Consider the following 18930-nt stretch of genomic DNA (forward strand, 5'->3'; position numbering starts at 1 on the left):
TCCAACTTTTTGGTGGTTATTCGGAGATGGGAGTCTCAAGGACTTTTCTGCCTGGGCTGGTTTTGAACTGTGATCCTCCCATCTCAGCCTCTTGAGTAGCTAGGATTGCAGGTAGGAGCCACTGGGGCCCGGCTCCCATCTTTATTTTCTACCCTGGATTAAAATACAGAGAGATTCAGAAATGAGCATGTAAGTCCTGTCGGTTGAACCTGTAGTTAAAAAAACAAAAAACAAACAGCAACTGATGGGGGGAACCAATGCCTCCCCGTTTCTAGCTCCCGCTGTGTGGAGTCTTGTGCAAACAGAAGACTTAGGAAGAACAGAGCCTCTCATTCGAGAAAGGACCCGGAGTGAACAAAAACTCCTCACCAAGACTCGTTGCCTGCTAACCTGTTTTAGTCTTCTGGGCATGTGGCACGGGAAAGGTGGATTGTGGGTAAGAAGCGAGGGTTCAAGAGGATTGGGAAGAAGTTAAAGGCTCGTCATTCATTCATTTCCAGCTGTGACTGAGAATCCAGCTGTGACTGAGAATCCAGCTGTGACTGAGAATCCAGCTCCAGGCCACGGGGACTTGGTGACCTCCTCCCGGGGAGTGTTTAGCTTTCTTTTCTTTTTACCTTACGGGATTTTTTTTTTTTTTTGCAAAGTTCTGCTTCCAAAAAAATGAGTGGTAGCCTCCCGAGCAGAAGGAAAAAGCCATGGGCACCTGTTCTCCGGCGGCCCGCTGAGAAGATTGGAGCCCATACCCGAACCACGGTTCTCCTGAATACTCCCGAGCAGATCAGGGGAAGCACAGAGAGACTCTGCTGAACTCCCCAGCATTCAGGAACCCAGACTGGCATCCGGCCCTCTGCCCCCCCACCCCCCCCCGCCCCGGCCCCCCCCCCCCGTGACTTTCTTGCTTTTATTTCTCAACTTAATCCCGTCTTTCGCTTTGCCTCCCCATCGCTTCCTAAAATAAATCTAACCTTTCACACTCTGTTCTCTTTCCACTCATGCTAACGGTAAAGAGCACAGAGAATCCTCCTCTCCCCTCCACCCCCCCTCCCGCCCCCCAGGAAAAGGCCGCCTCCCGAGGAGGGATATTTTATCTCTAGCTTCATGAGATTTTTTTTTTTTTTTTTTTTTTTAAGGAACTGCCACTTTGCTAGAAAGGAAAAATAAAGTCTTCAGACCGCGTACTTGCACTTGAGACTATGGCTTGCTATCTGGTCCCATGAGAAAATAGGATGTCTGGTTTTGGTTTGAAGGTGTTAAACCATTGGACTTAGGGAAGGGGCTAGGAAGTGAGGACCACTAGGTTTTATTTCCTTCTTCATCTAACTTGTTATTTTGTTTGTTGGTTTTCGGTCATGGGGCTTGAACTCGGGGCCTGGATGCTGTCCCTGAGCTCTTTTAGCTCAAAGCTAGCACTCTACCACTTTGAGCCACCGTTCCACTTGCGGTTTTTCTGCTGGTTTATTGGAGATAAGAGTCTCCCGGAATTTCATGCCCAGACCGGCTTTGAACCGTGATCCTCAGATCTCGGCCTCCTGAGTAGCTAGGATGACAGGGGTGAGCCACCAGCGCCCATCTTAATTTTTTGTTATTGTTGTTTCATTTATACCACATCTCAGGTCTATATGACAGTCTTGCCAGCTGATTGTCACTGACACAGAGACTACTCCCATGAGAAAGGTTGAAACACAGAGGCCGTGTTTGCATGTCTACAAAGCATCATCAAGAACAGTCCTGGCCGTATATCCGAAGGACTGCTCTCTACTGAGATAACCACACACCAATATTTATGGCAAGCTATGGAATCAGCCTAGATGCCCACAAACCGGTCAATCTATGTATGTACACACACATACCTGAATGTATCTACATAGAAATTGTGATATATATATATACAAATATGTGTCTATACATATCTATTGTGTGTGCACATACATACACAGATACGCATACATACAATGGAGTATTTCTCAGCAATGAAGGAGAAGAGAATTCGGTCATCTGTAGGAAAATGGATCATTGTGTTGAGCGACACAAGCTGAGAGCGACACATGGGTGTGTTTTCAGTCACATATGGCATCTAGAAATTATAGTAAGACATGATTAGAAAAGGGGAACTGTTTGGGGAAGAAGAATAGGAGGAATGGGGCAAAGAGACAGTTGTGGGGATGAATATGGTACACTTACCTTATATATATATAATGTACATATTTATGTATGGAGATATCATAATGAAACCCTCCAAGAACTGTTAAAGGCAGGGTTAAGAAAGGAGTAAAGTTGATCAATGTACATTCTGTGCATGTACATATTGTGATGTTTATCACAGTAAAATTCCTTTGTACAGTGAATTCATGCTAGCAAAGACCTTTTGTGTGCTCATTCTGGAGCTTGAACTCGGGGCCTAAGTGCTGTCCCTAAGCTTTTTCACTCACGGCTGTGGTTCCACTTCCGGTTTCTTAGTGGTTTATTGGAGATGAGAGTCACAGGGACTTTCTTGACCAGGCTGGCTTTGAATCACAATCCTCAGATCTCAGCCTCTGGAGTAGCTATGACTATAGGCTTGAGCCATTGGCACCCAACCAAAAAAAAATTTAAATAAAAGAACATGCAATCTAATGCTAATACTTTAATAGAGTAATGTTAGAAATCAGGGGGGAAGGGCTGGGGATATGGCCTAGTGGCAAGAGTGCTTGCCTCGTATACATGAAGCCCTGGGTTCGATTCCCCAGCACCACATATACAGAAAACGGCCAGAAGTGGCGCTGTGGCTCAAGTGGCAGAGTGCTAGCCTTGAGCAAAAAGAAGCCAGGGACAGTGCTCAGGCCCTGAGTCCGAGGTCCAGGACTGGCAAAAAAAAAAAAAAAAAAAGATATTGGGGGGGAAAAAGTACCAGAAAATGAATGGAGTGCCTTCTGCAGAGTTGCTCCTTGCAGAAAATCTGTTATAACTGCTTCAATGAGTCACCCTAAAACTAGCCACTCATGAAAAGAAACCCATAGCTTTGTTATAAAAACAATATCTTCAACACAGAATTTGGTTCTCAAGGTTTAACCTGTGCCCTCGTAGATGGAATTTTTCTGTCCAGGGAGCACAGAACTCTCTTCTTAGTGAATTGTGAAATTGGAAGACAGATAGTTTATCCTTTACTCTTAAGAAATATATATATATATATATATATTTTTTTTTTTTTTGCCTGTCCTGAGGCTTAAACTTAGGGCCTGAGCACTGCCCCTAGCTTCTTTTTGCTCAAGGGTAGCACTCTACCACTTGAGCCACAGCGCCACTTCCAGCTTTTTCTGTGTATGTGGTGCTGAGGAATCGAACCCAGGGCTTCATGCGTGCTAGGCGAGCACTCTCCCACTAAGCCACCTTCCCAGGCCATATCCTTTACTCTTCCTACCTGGTGACATTGTTCAACCATGGCTGTATTTTCTGACCTTCATGTGGATCTCAAGTGCTATTTGGACAAGGAGGGGGGAGGAGGGCATTGGAGAGCTGTAGAAATCTCTACAACCAAATCAATAACCCATTTGCCAAGATGATAACTCATTTCTTCTTGTACTTTTTCTTGACATAATATGTAGGTGTTTCCTTTCCCAGCCCCTCACAGCCTGAGGCCATGTGTCTCTCCTGCTAATTGTAATCCTCAGGTGATTGCATTCGTCTCTGTTCTACTCGTTCTCCTGTTTTTCCTCTTCCAGGTAGCTATAGATTTCACTGCCTCAAATGGGGACCCCAGGAACAGCTGCTCCCTACATTACATCCACCCTTACCAACCCAACGAGTACCTGAAGGCCTTGGTAGCCGTCGGAGAGATTTGCCAAGACTACGACAGGTAAGAGACTTCTTGTCTCTCCAAAGTGGTCAGATGGTCCTTGCTTGATCCTTGGGGAGAGAGTGAGGGTGTGTGTGTGTGTGTGTGTGTGTGTGTGTCTCACTGGAAATTGAGAAGAGTGGGAATTAAGTCTAACATGCCCGGATGTACTGAGGCTCAGTAAAAAACAGAAATACATCTTTCACCATCTTCAAACCTAGAGTCCCGGGCATTGGTGCCAAACACACTTGGGTTCACCAAACAAAACCTCGCCTCCATGCTTCCTTCTCTCCGCTAGTTTGCGGGACTCATGGCTAGTGGTTTGTTTGATTTGTTTCCATGTTGAGAAGTCTTCACACGTCACCTTTGCTATACGCTCATGGCTCATTCCTGCACTAAATTTGCACTTTCACAAGACTCCCAGTTAGCTCGTTTGTACTTTAGCGTTTCACAAGCATGGGTTTGTATCTGATGTGACATGAACTTGGAGTCTATTTATTTTTGTACTGGAACTTGAACTCAGGGCCTGAGTGCTGTCCTTTAGGGTTTTCACTCAAGGCTCATGCTCTACCATTTGAGCCACAGCTCCTCTTTCTGGCTATTGGATAGTCAGTTGACGATAAGAATCTCATGGACTTTCCTGCTCAGGCTGGCTTCGAACTGTGACCCTCAGACCTTAGCCTTCTGAGTAGCTAGGATGACAGGTGTGAGCCACCGGCACCCAACTTTATTTTTAAATTTTTCGGTGCTAGTTCTGGAGTTTGAACTCAAAACCTGGGGGCTGTCCCCAAGCTTTCTTTTTGTTCAAGATTTGTACCCTGCCACTTGAGCCATATACATAGTAGCTCTTCTGGCTTTGGGGGGGGAGGGGTAATTACTTGGAAATAAGAGTCTCAAAGACTTTCTTGCCTGGGCTGACTTTGAACTGACATTCTCAGACCTCAGCCTCCTGAGAAGCTAGGATTACAGGCGTGAGCCACCAGTGCCTAAGTATTTATTTCTTCTTGATGGTAAATGTTGACTCTTTCCACCAAGAGAATTCCCTGTGAGGAGTGATTTACATAAGTTACATGGAATCAGATTTATTCTGCCATCCCAGGATTTCTAGATAGAGATGAAAAAGCTCTGGTGTTTGCTTAAGAGCTGCCTCCTCCTCTTCCTCCTCCTCCTCCTCCTCCTTCTCCTCCTCCCCCTCCTCCCCCTCCTCCCCCTCCTCCTCCTCCTCCTCCTCCTCCTCCTCCTCCTCCTCCTCCTCCTGTTGTTGTTGTTCTTCTTCTTCTTTTTCTTTCTTCATCTGTATTTTTTAGCAAGAACCAATGTAAACATAAACATCTATAAATCTCACCTGACTCCATGGTATGATTATAAAACAGGGCTAGTTAGTAAGGAGCTATCTTAATAATGAAGTGTTTAAAAGGGAATTTTCTAGGATAGGAGGTGAGAAATGAGAGAGAACGAAGGAAAGGGTGACATTAACCAAGAAACATTATATGCATAATCTGACTTATAGAATTGTAACCCCTCTGCACAACTACTTCATAACAACAATAATAATAAAAAGAAAATGAACTTTCCAGCTGACTGCCAGTGGTTCATGACTCTAATCCTAGCTACTCAGGAAGCTGAGCTCTTGAGGGTAGAGGTTCAAAGCCAGCCCAGGCAGAAAAGTTCGTGAGACTCATCTCCAATTAACCACCAGAAAACTGGAATTGACTCTGTGGCTCCAAGTGGGAGAGTGCTAGAGTGCTAGCCTTGAGTGAAAAAACACAGGGACAGCACTCAGGTCCTGAGTTCAAGCCCCATGACTGACAAGAAAGAAAGGAAGAAAGAGAGAGAGGGAGGGAGAGAGGGAGGGAAGAAGGGAGGGAGGTAGGGAGTGAGAGAGGAAGGAAGGAAGGAAGAAGGGAGGGAGGGAGGGAGGAGGGAGGGAGGGAGGAAGGAAGGGATTCTTCCATGTGGAAATTATTTGACCATTGTATTTTCCACTCATGTTCAGGATACCGCATTACCATTGCTCTTTTATTGTATCGTAAACTATTTTATTCTGGTATTAAAAAATAATTGCCCCCAGGGCTGGGGGTATGGCCTAGTGGCAAGAGTGCCTGCCTCATATACATGAGGCCCTGGGTTCGATTCCCCAGCACCACATATACAGAAAATGGCCAGAAGGGGCGCTGTGGCTCAAGTGGCAGAGTGCTAGCCTTGAGCAAAAAGAAGCCAGGGACAGCGCTCAGGCCCTGAGTCCAAGCCCCAGGACTGGCAAAAAAAAAAAAATAAATAATAATAATAATAATAATTGCCCTGGCGGATTTATGGGCACAGTCTAGACCTATGTTTCTCTGGGTCTGGCTTACTTTGCTTAGCATAATTTTTTCAAAGCCTTTCCTTATGAATGGTACAATACCATTCTTTCTGATGGATGAGTAGAATTCCATTATATATATATATATAATATATATATTATATATTATATTATATTATATTATTATATATTATATAATATAATATATTATATAATATATATTATATATATAATATATTATATTATATATTATATATATATTATATATATATATATAATATCACATTTTTCTGATCCATTCATCCATTGTGGGCCATCTGAGCTGATTCCATGTCTTGGCAGTGGTAAATAATGCTGCCATGAATATGGTTGTCCTGGTGGCTTTAGTGTGACCTTGTTTGTGCACTACTGGATAAATGCCCAGGAGTAGAATTTCTTGGTCATAGGGTACTTCTATGTTTTGGTTTTTTTTTGACAAACCTCCCTATTGCTTCCCAGAGTGGTTGAACAAGTTCGAATTCCCACCAACAGTGCAATAGAGTTCCCTTTGGCCACATCCGTGCCCGCATTTGTTATAACTCTACAAGCAAACACACGGAGAGGTCAGCCAGGGATTACAAATGAATGAACTGAAGTGAATAGACTCGGTGGAGAGCACAAATAGTGTAATTCTTTAAATAAATAAATAAATAAGTCAAAGCCCAACAAAATAAGTGCCAGGAAATGAGCACTTTCAAGAAGGTAGAGTGGGCCAGATAGAGAAAGGTAGAAGAATGAAAGGGAGGTAAGGGGAGATTGCAGACAAGAGTTGGTGTGTTGTCTGTGCTAGAGAATTGAGAACTACAAGGGAAGGGGGTGAGTTGGGAGGGGTGAAGGAGAATGTTGAAAGGGGTGACATTGATCGAGATGTACCATAATCATAAACTGCTTTGGTGAGTGGCAACTCCTTCATGCCGTTACTTAAAGATAATTTAAAAAATCTTAAAAAAAATAAAAAGAACAATTGCCCTTTTTAGGTGGTCATGCTCTTGGAAATTTCCAGATTGGCGGTATGGCCAGTCATTTTCCCAATGGTTGCCAACAGTCCGTTTTGCTCAATCCCCATTAGCTCTAGTCCTGCATTCTTCTCTCTTTTTTTTTAAACTGGTTATGAGGCTTGAACTCAGGACCTGGGCCCTGTCTCTGAGCTCTGTTGCTTACGGCTAAGGCTCTGCCACTTTGAGCCACAGCGCCACTTGCAGTTTTCTGGTGGTTCATTGGAGATAAGAGTCTCATGGGCTTTCCTGCCTGGGCTGGCTTTGAACTGCCATCCTAGGATCTCAGCCTCTTACGTAGCTGAGCCACCAGCACCGGCTCGGTCCTAAGTTCTTAAGACTATTGATGCCTCTATGTTTTCTCTGTGTGTTTAACTTACCTTCCCTGACTTCCTGAATAAAATCTTTCTGCCGGGTTTTATTTCTGTCAGGGAGAATAGAGGTTAAAGTCTTATTGTGCTTAGGTTTGGACTTTTTTTTTTTTTTTAGCAACCAGCTTTGTGGTGGCAAACTTGAGAGAATGTATCCTTCCTGACTCATTAATTATTCGCGATGTAGGGAAAGCATATTCTCTTACCTTGCTACTCTTAAGACTCAATTACGTAACAGTACAGGTACCACGCTCAACAAACTTCAAATCCCCAAGGGTGACTGAAGAGGTCTGAAAGGAATATCATTAAGGCTGAGACGCTGCATGAGTGATTAGAAATGCATAGAATTTTACATCCACCCCCTCCCGGACTCATTGAAGGAAGGAAAAAAAAATCTAAATGGTGCGAAGCCTCCAGAATTCCTTGGATCTAACTTCTAAGCGGAGTTTGAAGAGCCAGGACCCTCCTCTCCCTGGGAAAAGACTTGCAGACATGGTGGAAAATTACCTCCCCCAAAGACCCACCATGCTCGCTTTGGGGAGGCAGGAGTTACCGAAGCGAAGCAGTTCACCATTCCTAGGAACCGCAAGCCTTATTTTTCTCAGAGCTTTGGCTAATCCTCTATAAGCTGTTGTGAGTCTCTTATTTATCAGCAGTCATATTTCCGCTGATAGGTACTAGGTGCAATGTGCCACAGAGCCTAGAATGACACAGCAGAGAGAAAGAGCAGCTGGTGTGATGTTAGAGAAGTTAGACTTGTATTTCTGGGTGTGTGTGTGTGTGTGTGTGTGTGTGTGTGTGTGTGTCAGCCTTGACCTCAGGGCCTGAGCACTGTCCTTTAGCTTTTCCACTCAAGGCTAGCAACTCTACTACTCGAGCCATAGTTCTACTTGAAGCTTTTTGCTGATTAATTGGAGATCCGGATCTTAGAGGTTTTTCCTTCCCCGGGCTGAACTGTGATCCTCAGATCTCAGTCCTCTGAGTAGCTATCGACTTGGATTTTAAAGAAGTCAAGCTTTTCTGTGTCTCTAAGCCCAGACTCGTCAAGCTGGCTCCGATTGGGAAAGAGTTTGTCAACGCCAGCATCGATTGCTGGTGGCTTCTCAGTCGGCGAGGAGATGATGGGTGAGAATCTGTCCTTGCTACTTTGATTTTTGTCAAAGTCAATCAGACAAGGACAATTTTCTTCCCAGGGGCAAATGTCCCCATTCAGAAACAAGCCCTAAATCTGAATGCATTTTCCTTTTTGACTCCCCCACAAAGACTGGAGAAATAGGAAGAGTCCCTCTGGGAACAAATCACAGTCGTGTTACTAACTGGAGAAGCGAAATAAAAGCCAGTGTAAAGGAAGCAGTGACGGGCTCACACGACTGTAATGAACGCGGACTCAGGCGATTCGCACGCGCGTTCACGACTACGCCCCATGACCACCATCTAGAAGCACGGGTCAGCATCGGCACTTGCCAAGGGGTTAGCCAGGTTTGGCTGGTTTGTGACCCTCTTCCTCTTTAGATGACAGCAAAATGAAACAACTTTTTGTCTTTTAATTTTTAATTTCAGTGACAAAATGTTCCCAGCCTTTGGGTTTGGAGCCAGAGTACCCCCAGAGTACACGGTGAGTGGGTAGAGAGGCCTCGTTCACGGGGATTCACGGGGCGGCGTGGGAACGGCCCGGAGCTTGGATCTCCTACCCAAACGCCTCTCTCTGGGAGCTCTGGGTGTAACTGTAGTCATGGGGTGCAGAGAAATCAGACAGGACCTTCAGAACCAGTGAAATGTGCTCCCTAGAGCCTACATTTGGTGAAACCCAGCTTCCTGGTAGTTTATGTGGGTTATATCTAAAGTTTCAGTTGAAAGGATTCCTTTTTTAATTTTTGATGCCCTTCCTGGGGTTTGAACCCGGGGCCTGGGCGCTGTCCCTGAGCTTCTTTTGCTCAAGGCTAGCTAGCACTCTAGCACTTGAGCCACAGCACCACTTCTGGCATTCTTTTTTTTTTCTTCTTCTTCTGAATAGTTGAATAGAGGTCAGAGTCTCACAGACTTTCCTGCCCAAGCTGGTTTCAAACCACCATCCTCAGGTCTCAGCCTGCTGAGTAGCTAGGATTACAGGCATGAGCCACTGGCCCCTGGCTTGAATGATCATTTTTGTTTCCATCAATGGGGCCAGTAGGAGCTCACCCTCATCTAGCCAGTGGCCATTTCTTTTTTTTTTTTTTTTTTTGGCCAGTCCTGGGCCTTGGACTCAGGGCCTGAGCACTGTCCCTGGCTTCTTTTTGCTCAAGGCTAGCACTCTACCACTTGAGCCACAGCGCCACTTCTAGCCATTTTCTATATATGTGGTGCTGGGGAATCAAACCCAGGGCTTCATGTATACGAGGCGAGCACTCTTGCCACTAGGCCATTTTCCCAGCCCAGTGGCCAGTTCTCCTTAGAAGTTACTCGGCAGTTATATTTTTTCCCCTGAACTTTAAAAAAAAAATTTCCACTCCTGTCAGCATTTATCTGATTCTAGGGAGAATAAAAAAAAAATCCTTTCCTGTCACTTCAACTACTCAGGGAGCTTAGAACTCACCCTCTATCTCAGATTGATTGTGTAAGGGCTTAAAAATGGGTTCTGCTGCCTAACACAGAAGGAAGGTAACAGCATCTGTTTGCAAACTCTGAACCCTCCCCCCCCCATCCCTCCTTACTGGATTCAAGTTGTAATTCTCCTGTCTTCCTTTTTTTTTTTTCATGTTAATTGGTTTCTAGGTCTCTCATGACTTTGCAATCAACTTTAATGAAGACAACCCTGAATGTGCAGGTAAAGCAAAACCTCAAATGTTGGCAACCCTAAACCTTCCTGTTTCCCCTCAGCCCGTCTTCTCTCTACTCACAGCAGGGCAGTAGGTTTTTTTGGACCCAAATGACCCTGCTACTACCCCCCAAAGGGCAGTGGACAGTCCCAATAACAGAGCAGAAGAATGAGAGCTGGGAAAAGACAGGAGAGTTCTTAAGTTTGCAGCAAGACGATTTATTTGGCATTTAGACATCCCCCGCCCATGACTCAGTTTATTCCACTCTAAAATGGGTGTGAAGTCTGTTTCATTATGTTGTGAAGATCTAATGAAATCTTAGTGTGAGGTGGAATCTCGGGGAAAAGTGTACTCTGGGAAGTGGTTGCTTTTGATTTGAAAAACAATTTAGTCCGGGGAGGAGGCAGCAAGATAAGGGAAATGTGCCCTTTTTACATCTAAAGAACATTAAATTGGAACTGGTTTGTATAACTTCATAAGGCTAATTTGTTTTTTAATGTGTAAGCATGTCGAAATAGAAAGCAAAAGCCAGGCACTGGTGGTTCATGCCCGTCATCCTAGCTACTCGGGAGGTTGAGATCTGAGGATCGCAGTTCAAAGTCAGCGCGGGCAGGAAAATCCATGAGACTCGTAGGACCAATGAACCACTGGAAAACCGGAAGTGGCGCTGTGGCTCAAAGTGGTAGAGCGCTAGCCTTGAGCAAAAAGAGCTCAGGAACAGCGCCCAAGTCCTGAGTTCAAGCCCCATGACCAACAAAAAGAAAGAAAGAGAGAGAGAGAGAGAGAAGGGAGGCAGGGGGGAAGGAAGGAGGGAGGGAAGGAAGGAAGGAAGGAAGGAAGGAAGGAAGGAAGGAAGGAAGGAAGGAAGGAAGGAAGGAAGGAAGGAAGGAAGGGAAATAGAAAGGAATATGCATATGCAAGCCCAAACTCTCAAAAATAAATAAAAACCAGAACATAATTATGATGTTGATGAGTGCTAAAGTGAATAGCTTCCGTGTGTGTGTGTGTGTGTGTGTGTGTGTGTGTGTGAGATGAACGTACTTGAAGGGTCTGTGGAGCCCATTGGCCTTCGTCCTTCCTGCCTCAGGGATTCAGGGAGTGGTGGAGGCTTACCAGAGCTGCCTGCCCAAGCTCCAGCTGTACGGCCCCACCAACATCGCCCCCATCATCCAGAAGGTGGCCAAGTCAGCCTCGGAGGAGACCAATACCAAGGAGGCTTCGGTAAGGACAGGGTTGGTCGGTGGCCGTTTGCCTCTCCCTCCCCTGGACCTGGGCCCTGTCCACCCATCCCAGACCGGCAGCAAATCCCAGCATGTCTTCTACCCGTGTGAATGTGCACGCCTGGTTTCACCCGGCTCTATCTGCCGTTTTCTCACCCCTCCCCCTCTCCCCTAAAAAGTTGGGGGGCTCAGACCCACCTCTGCTGGGATGTGGGCCTTAGAGAGGACTAATGGCTTCCACACAGCAAACAGTGGGAGCTGCGCTCTTCATGGAGGTCTGTCACCCCCACCTTCTGTGTCAGGGGAGGAAACAAGAATCCCAAACTGAGCCTGCGCGCGCCGGTGCACCCCTCGTCCACAGGGAGGGAGCACACCGCAGAAATGAAACCACTCCCTGGAGATGAAATACAGCAGTGCAAGAGCATCACACAAAATAGCCCTTTCATGCTTTTTCTTTTTTTTTTTTTGGTCAGTCCTGGGACTTGAACTCAGGGCCTTGGCTCTGTCCCTGAGCTCCTTTTGCTCCAGGCTAGCACTCTAACATTTGAGCCACAGCCCCACTTCTGGCTTTTTCTGTGTGTGTGGAGCTGAGGAATCGAACCCAGGGCTTCACGCATGGCCGGCAAGCGCTCTACCGCTAAGCCGCATTCCCAGCCTTTATCTGTGTGTGTTGAAATTCATTAGCGTGAACAATAACAACCCCAGATATCTGGAATAAATGGGTCAGGTGGATCAGAGTTCAAGGCCATCCTTAGGCAAAAATGCCAGACCCTGTCCAAAATGCAAGTTTTAAAAAAAAAGAAAAGAAAAGAAGGATGGAAGCAAGCCAGCCAGCCAGCCAGGTGCTGGTGGCCCACGCCCGTCATCCTAGCTACTCAGGAGGCTGAGACCTGAGGATCACGGTTCAAAGCCAGCCTGGGCAGGAAAATCCGTGAGACTCTTATTGCCAACGAGCCACTTACAAACCCAAAGTCGCGCTGTGGCTCAAGGAGTAGAGTGCCAGCGCTCGCCTTGGGCACAGAGAGGCCCAGGGACAGCGCCCAGGCCCTGAGTTCAAGCCTCACGAGCGACAGAAAGAGAGAACAAGAGCTGGGCCATGACCTCAGGCGGTGAGAGCACCGGCCTAGCAAGCACAGGGCCCTGGGTTCAAGCCTCGGTATTGCCATGTCTCCTGGCTCCCCGTACCCCACTACCCAGAGCCTTGGCGATGGCCCAGGATTCAGCTATGACTCCCCAGCCACCCCCCCCACCCCCCCATCCCCTCCATCACCATCACCACCGTCGGGGAGCCCACCCAGGATGCCCCCCCCCCACCCCACCCTAACGGCTGTCGCCTCCTCCTTGTCTCTCCCCACCCGTCCGTCCTGGTCGGGGGTCTCCAGCAATACTTCATCCTGCTGATCCTGACCGACGGGGTCATCACGGACATGGCGGACACGCGGGAGGCCATCGTGCACGCGTCGCACCTGCCCATGTCCGTCATCATCGTGGGCGTGGGCAACGCCGACTTCAGCGACATGCAGATGCTGGACGGCGACGACGGCATCCTACGCTCGCCCAAGGGGGAGCCCGTCCTGCGCGACATCGTGCAGTTCGTGCCCTTCAGGAACTTCAAACACGTACGCCCGCACGGCCACCCCCCCCACGCATGCGCGCGCATGCGCACGTGCGTGTCGCCCCCCCCTGCGCATGCGCGCGCATGCGCACGTGTGTGTGTGTTCCCCGCCGCGCATGCGCGCGCATGCGCACATGTGCGTCCCTCCCGCACCGGTGCCGGGCCGGGGCCTTGAACTCCAGGCCTGAACCACTGGTCCCTGAGCCTCTCTCTCCCCCCAACTTCCATCCACTGTGGCTCCACTTGTGGCTTTGGGCGAGGGGGTGGGGGGGGCTGGCTTTGAACCGCGATCCTCACCGTGGGCAGGGGCGGGTGGAAGCGTGAGTGGGGGAAGGCCCAGCCCCCGAGCCCTGTGGTTTCCCCTCTCCCCCCTCCAGGCGTCCCCGGCGGCCCTGGCTAAGAGCGTGCTGGCTGAGGTCCCCAACCAGGTGGTGGACTATTACAACGGCCGAGGGATCAAGCCCAAGTGCTCGTCGGAAGTCTACGAGCCTTCCCGAACGCTGGCGCCGCCGTGACCCGCACCCACTGGGACGGTGTCCCCCCCACCCTGCCCGCCCCACCCCACCCCGCCCCACCCCACCCCACCCGGCTCCGGGCCCAGACCGGCTACGCCTCCCCTACTTCAAACAATCATTAGCCACCGCAGTAGTCATCCTGACAATGATAAAAGAATTCACATTTTAAAAAAATAATAATAATAATGGCACGCGTGGGCGATTTTTAACTAACCTGATCTTCTTTGTTCTTCTTGTTTTTGTTTCTTTTTTCCCCCTTTTGCATGTGTCGAAACCCGAAGCTGTCCCTGCCCTTGCATTGCCTAAGACCTTTTTACAAAGACAGACCCAAGACCGACCACACCGGTCCTTTTCGCGCATGTCACCTCGAGGTTAAGAAAATGGTACATGTATCCGTTTTTTTTATACAGGTTTGTTGAAATTTTGCTAAATTTCTTATTACCTTTACACTGTAAAGCATTTTGAAATATTTATCGAATGTTGACAGCCAATTAATAATAATAATAATTAATAATATAATAATAAACAAACATACTTGGTTTTACCTGCTAGGGGGACAAGCGACTTCAAAAACAACAACAACAACAAGGCAGATGCATGGACTGTATTTTGCATGTTTAAAATAATCATGATAATAATACTTAATAATAAGAACACTAATAATAATCATAATAAAAAACCTTACACTGTTCTGGCAGTTTTTATTTCTCATTCCTCCCTGCAGAGGAAGTTTTCTCTGCTCTAAAAGTCTACCCACCTAGCAATTATCTTTTGGAAATAAATCTGGGGCATTTTGCTCATTGGCCCCAACACTTTACCATGCATATAAATTACCTAAGTGTTTTATTTGTAAAAAAAAAAAAAAAAATCTTTTTTTTTCCAGAAAAATGCACAATTGCTTTGCAAGCATAAAAGGCACACACTGGAGACTTCTTTTTTCTTTTTTTTTTTTGTTAGAGAGATGATAAAATAAATCATTAGGCAAAATAAATCTGTTTGTTGTTTGCTGGGGGGCGGGGGGGCGGGAACAATATTCAACATTCAATTAAAGACCGTGTACAATCTCCAGAGTTATAATTACAGATCTTAATCTTGCAAATACATGTCAACCAAATGTACCACATGTTGGGAATGATGGTTTGTTTTTAAAAGGCATATGATTGAAAAAGAAATCATAAATATTTAACATGTATTGTTTTATGAATAAATTGGGTACTTACGGAATTGTTTTCTAAGAGTTGTGGCCTTGTTTCTCTTTCCTAGCAGGGCTGTGTTTGGTACAGCGGGGATTATTTCAACTCAGTTCCATGGGACCCATTGTCATGGCTTTCGACACACAAGGAATTCAGATATGTAGGTTTTTGCTGGGCGCTGGTGGCTCACACCTGCAATTCTAGCTACTCAGGAGACAGATCTGAGGATCACAGTTCAAAGCCAGCTTGGACAAAGAAAAAGATCTATGAGACTCTCTAATTATCCAGTAAAAAAGAAACCAACAACAACTGGGAGTAGAGGTGTGGCTCAAGTGATAGAGCGCTAGCCTTAAGCAAAAATAGGCTGAATGGAAGCCCAAGGCCCCAGTACCAACAGGAATAGATAGACAGCTAGATAATACATAGTTAATAGACAGACAGCTAGATAATAAATTCATAGATGATAAGTATATATTATACATATAGATGTTAGATGGGTAGATAAATGATGGATGATAAATAGATGGACAGATAGGTAATAAATGAATGGTAGATGAAATATTTAGGTCTGTATTACAGAAGTAACCTGACGGTTATTTCTAACACGCACATGAACTTCCATATTTATGTATATGGGGTAGGTAAAAAGCACTGAGTAGATATTTAGTGAATACAGAGGGGAATAATGAAATGAGCAAATAAATGAATAGACTTATTAATATGCCTTAAGGAATGTCTCTTAATCTATTATCTTTTGTTCTCTTTGGATGTGGTATTTTATTGATTGTTTTGTCTATAAAATGGGGTAACGTTTCTAAGAAAGAGTTGTCTTTTCTCCCGGTATTTAGGAAGTTTGGTGTACTTAAAAAACAAAAACAGAAAAGGAAGATCTTTGCTTTCTTCTGGCATAGTGAGCATTTTTTTCCTCCATCCCATAAAAATGCTATTGGGAAAAAAATAAAAGAACTTCCTGCTTTCATTAGCACTGAGTCAAATCCTTGGCAATGCTAAGATCCACAGGAATTGCAAACCCAGCCTGGTGAAAAGCAATCTTAGCCCCCAAATGTCAAACCCCAAGCAGACCGCAGTGTGGAATATTATAAGTCTCTCCACGGGGATCAGATTAGGCTGGGAAAATCACTTCATAATCTAAGCTCGTTTATTTAGAGTTTCATAGGACGCCAATGAAAGTCACTTTAAATATATTTTTCAATAGAGTTAGGGTGCAGAAACTCCCAGCACATTCTGTCTGTTCCTTTTGTTGTTAATATCTTCGGATCCCACTGAGGGGCCATTCTGCCTACACTACTAGCTCCCTCTCGGAAGTGCGTTTAACCCTGGCCGTGAGAAAGGACCGCAAGCCGGCTGCTCAGAACAGAGCGGACTGATTGTGGGTCCCCCCCAAGCTTTTGTGTCCCCGGTGGCTGGAGATTTCATTGTCCATTTCCAGTCTGTTACAACGGACACGGTGGCGTCGACTTCTTAGAACTCTTGCAAGGAGGTCAGGGGATAACACCCTTAAAATGTGTAGATTAACATCGTAGGTCGGAAGCACGTCCTAGGAAGCATAACGATGGCCAGGCCTTGGTGATTGGTGTCTCCGGCCTGTGGTCAGATCTCAGCCTCCTGAGCAGCTAGGATGACAGGCGTGAGTCACCAGCGCCGGGCCACGTGTTTGACTCTTGCGAGACAGAACTATCTGCCCAACCGAGAGATTGCTGAGACTTCAGTGAGAACTAGAAAAAGAGATTAGATGAAGCCCGGTGGTGATTTCAACCAACGCATCGCATGCTCTATTTGAAGGTCATGGATAGAATACGGCCCAGCAGCAGGGCTCACCGGAGCAGGTGTGACTCAGGTGCTGCTCATGTGGGATGTGCTTTCTAGGGTGAAAACAACATTTAAGCCTTGCTTGGATAGTCAAGACTTTTTTTTTTGGGGGGGGGGGGGAGAAAATGAGAGAGAAAGCTGTGCCCCCAGGATGCTTCACGCTTAATAAAGCTGCAAAGGCATTTCTGCCTGGGAAGAAAAAAAAAAAAAGATTATTTTAAGCATCATCTCCTGGGCTCCGCAGTTACTAAGGGAATCCTGTGTCTGCTCAGCGGTACAGCTGGGCGAGTTGCCATGACGATGGGGCCCGGCCTGACGGGAGTCTAAAGAGCACAGATGGAAGAAGCGTGGTCATTGCGTGACACCCACCCCCCACCCCCCGCCAGCCTCGGCCCTCCAGCCCCGTCCTTTTACAGTTTGTCCCCTTCTCCTCCTAGGCTCACCTCAGCCGGCTGCCCATCCTTGTCCCCCCTCCCTCCCCTCCTCCCTGGAAGGGACCCAGGCGCAACTGGAAGGGAGATTAAGGTCAGTGGCTCAGTACATTTGAAGGTCCGTTTCCTCTTCTGTGTAAATCTGTGTCTTCCATGCTGGGTTACAGTTCAGTCCTCGTGTCCTTTGGGCACATACAATCCTTCAGGCTTTGTGTCTCCACATAGAGGAGAAACCAGATGTTACAATAATCCTAACACACGTGCCTAGAGAAAACCCGGGGTGTGTGCCACTTCTCCTTGTAGCAGGCTTCACTGTGCGCGTGCACGTGGGTCCCCTCCTCGCTGTCTTTGCCTGACAGGGACTGCCACAACACCGAGCACCTGCTGTCACCCACAGTGAAAGCAAGAAACGCTAGAGCTGGGCGAGGTCGCTCACGCCTGTAATCCCAGCCCCTGGTGAAGGCAAGCTTAGGAGGCAGAGAAATGGGCAAGACCCTTTCTCAAAGGACGAGTCAGGAATGGCAGGGTGTGCCTGTAACCCAAGCTACGCATCAAGGAGGCAGAGAGAAGAGAATTGCAGTTGGAGGCTGGCCCTGGCCAACATTAAAGAAAGAAAGAAATGCTAGGCCCTATCTGAGAAATAAACGAAGGCAAAAAGGGCTAGTAGCATGGTTCAAGTGGTAAAGTGCTTGCCCCATAAGCCTGAGGTCCTGTACCCAAGCCCCAGGGCCACCAATGAAGGACTAAAAGTAGACACTGAAGTAGACACGGTAGCCAGAAATTGACCCGTACTCAAACCTGGTAAGTCAACACATCTAGATCTCTGATAAAAGAGAGTCACTGTGGCTCATGCTTGTACTCCTAGCTACTCTGGAGTCTGAGGCCTGAAGGATCTCTGGGAGACTCCATCTCAAAAACAACCATCAAAAAACCCAGCTGGAAATGTGGCTCAATGGAAGAGCTTCTGTCATGAGTGGGCAAGCCAAGCCAAGTGTAAAGCCCTAAGTTCAAACCCCAGGATTGGCGCAGTGGGGCGATGTCGGGGGCGGGGGGGGGGGGGAACAGAGTCTGAGTAGGACATAGGAACTAAAACCTGTAATCCTACCTATTCAGGATATGGGGTCTGGAAGAGGACAGTCCAGACCAACCTGGGGACAAAGATCATAAAATGCCATCTCAACCAATAATTACCAGACCTTGTCTGGAAATAACCAACGAATAAAGGGCTGGGGGCATAACTCCAGTGGTAGATCTCTTGCCTGAGTTTAAACTCCAATACTGCTTGCCCCACCCCACCCCCAAACACAAAAGATGGAGGGTGAAAAAGCTAAATGTGTAAGGCTATTTTAAAATTTCTACAGACACCCATCTGAAAAACAAGGATACGGAGTCGTACAGTGAATTTGTGTATGTAGTGGGCACACACATGGGTCTTCAACAGGATCTCGAACCCAGGACGCGGGTTTGTGCAGAAGTTACATTCGCCACCAATCACTTCCTCACAAATCTCCCTAACACTGGGTGACAACAGTATGAACCATTTCTTTTCTCTGCCAATTGTGCCTGGTTAGGAATCCATGAGCTGGCTGGCTGGCTAGTTCGTGCTGCTGAATAGTCAACTCAACTATCCACCTCGGTCCTGGAAAAGTTCTGGTGAGATAGGAACATTTGTGAAAGCGAGAGGAAAGTTTATTGGGAAGAGACCACTCTTCTCTCTTCTTTTCTTCTGCCAGTATCAGTGTTTGAACTCGAAGCCTCCGGCTCTTCTCGGCTTTCTTACTCAGGGACGGTGCTCTGCCACTTGAGCCAT

General features: G+C 46.8%; 1 protein-coding gene across 2 annotated transcripts in view; it reads left to right on the forward strand.

The window, feature by feature from the left end:
* The window catches only part of Cpne4 (copine 4), a 122937-nt gene extending 109265 nt beyond the window's left edge, over positions 1-13672 (forward strand). For both annotated transcript variants that reach the window (XM_048334591.1, XM_048334592.1), the window contains 6 exons: positions 3702-3835; positions 9082-9136; positions 10273-10324; positions 11404-11537; positions 12919-13155; positions 13529-13672. In XM_048334591.1, coding sequence (XP_048190548.1) covers positions 3702-3835; positions 9082-9136; positions 10273-10324; positions 11404-11537; positions 12919-13155; positions 13529-13666 — 750 coding nt within the window. In that variant the 3' untranslated portion in view covers positions 13667-13672. The remainder of the gene's footprint in view (positions 1-3701; positions 3836-9081; positions 9137-10272; positions 10325-11403; positions 11538-12918; positions 13156-13528) is intronic.
* Positions 13673-18930: the final 5258 nt, after the last annotated feature.

Source organism: Perognathus longimembris, chromosome 26, assembly GCF_023159225.1.
Source record: "Perognathus longimembris pacificus isolate PPM17 chromosome 26, ASM2315922v1, whole genome shotgun sequence".
Classification (NCBI taxonomy): Eukaryota; Metazoa; Chordata; class Mammalia; order Rodentia; family Heteromyidae; genus Perognathus; species Perognathus longimembris.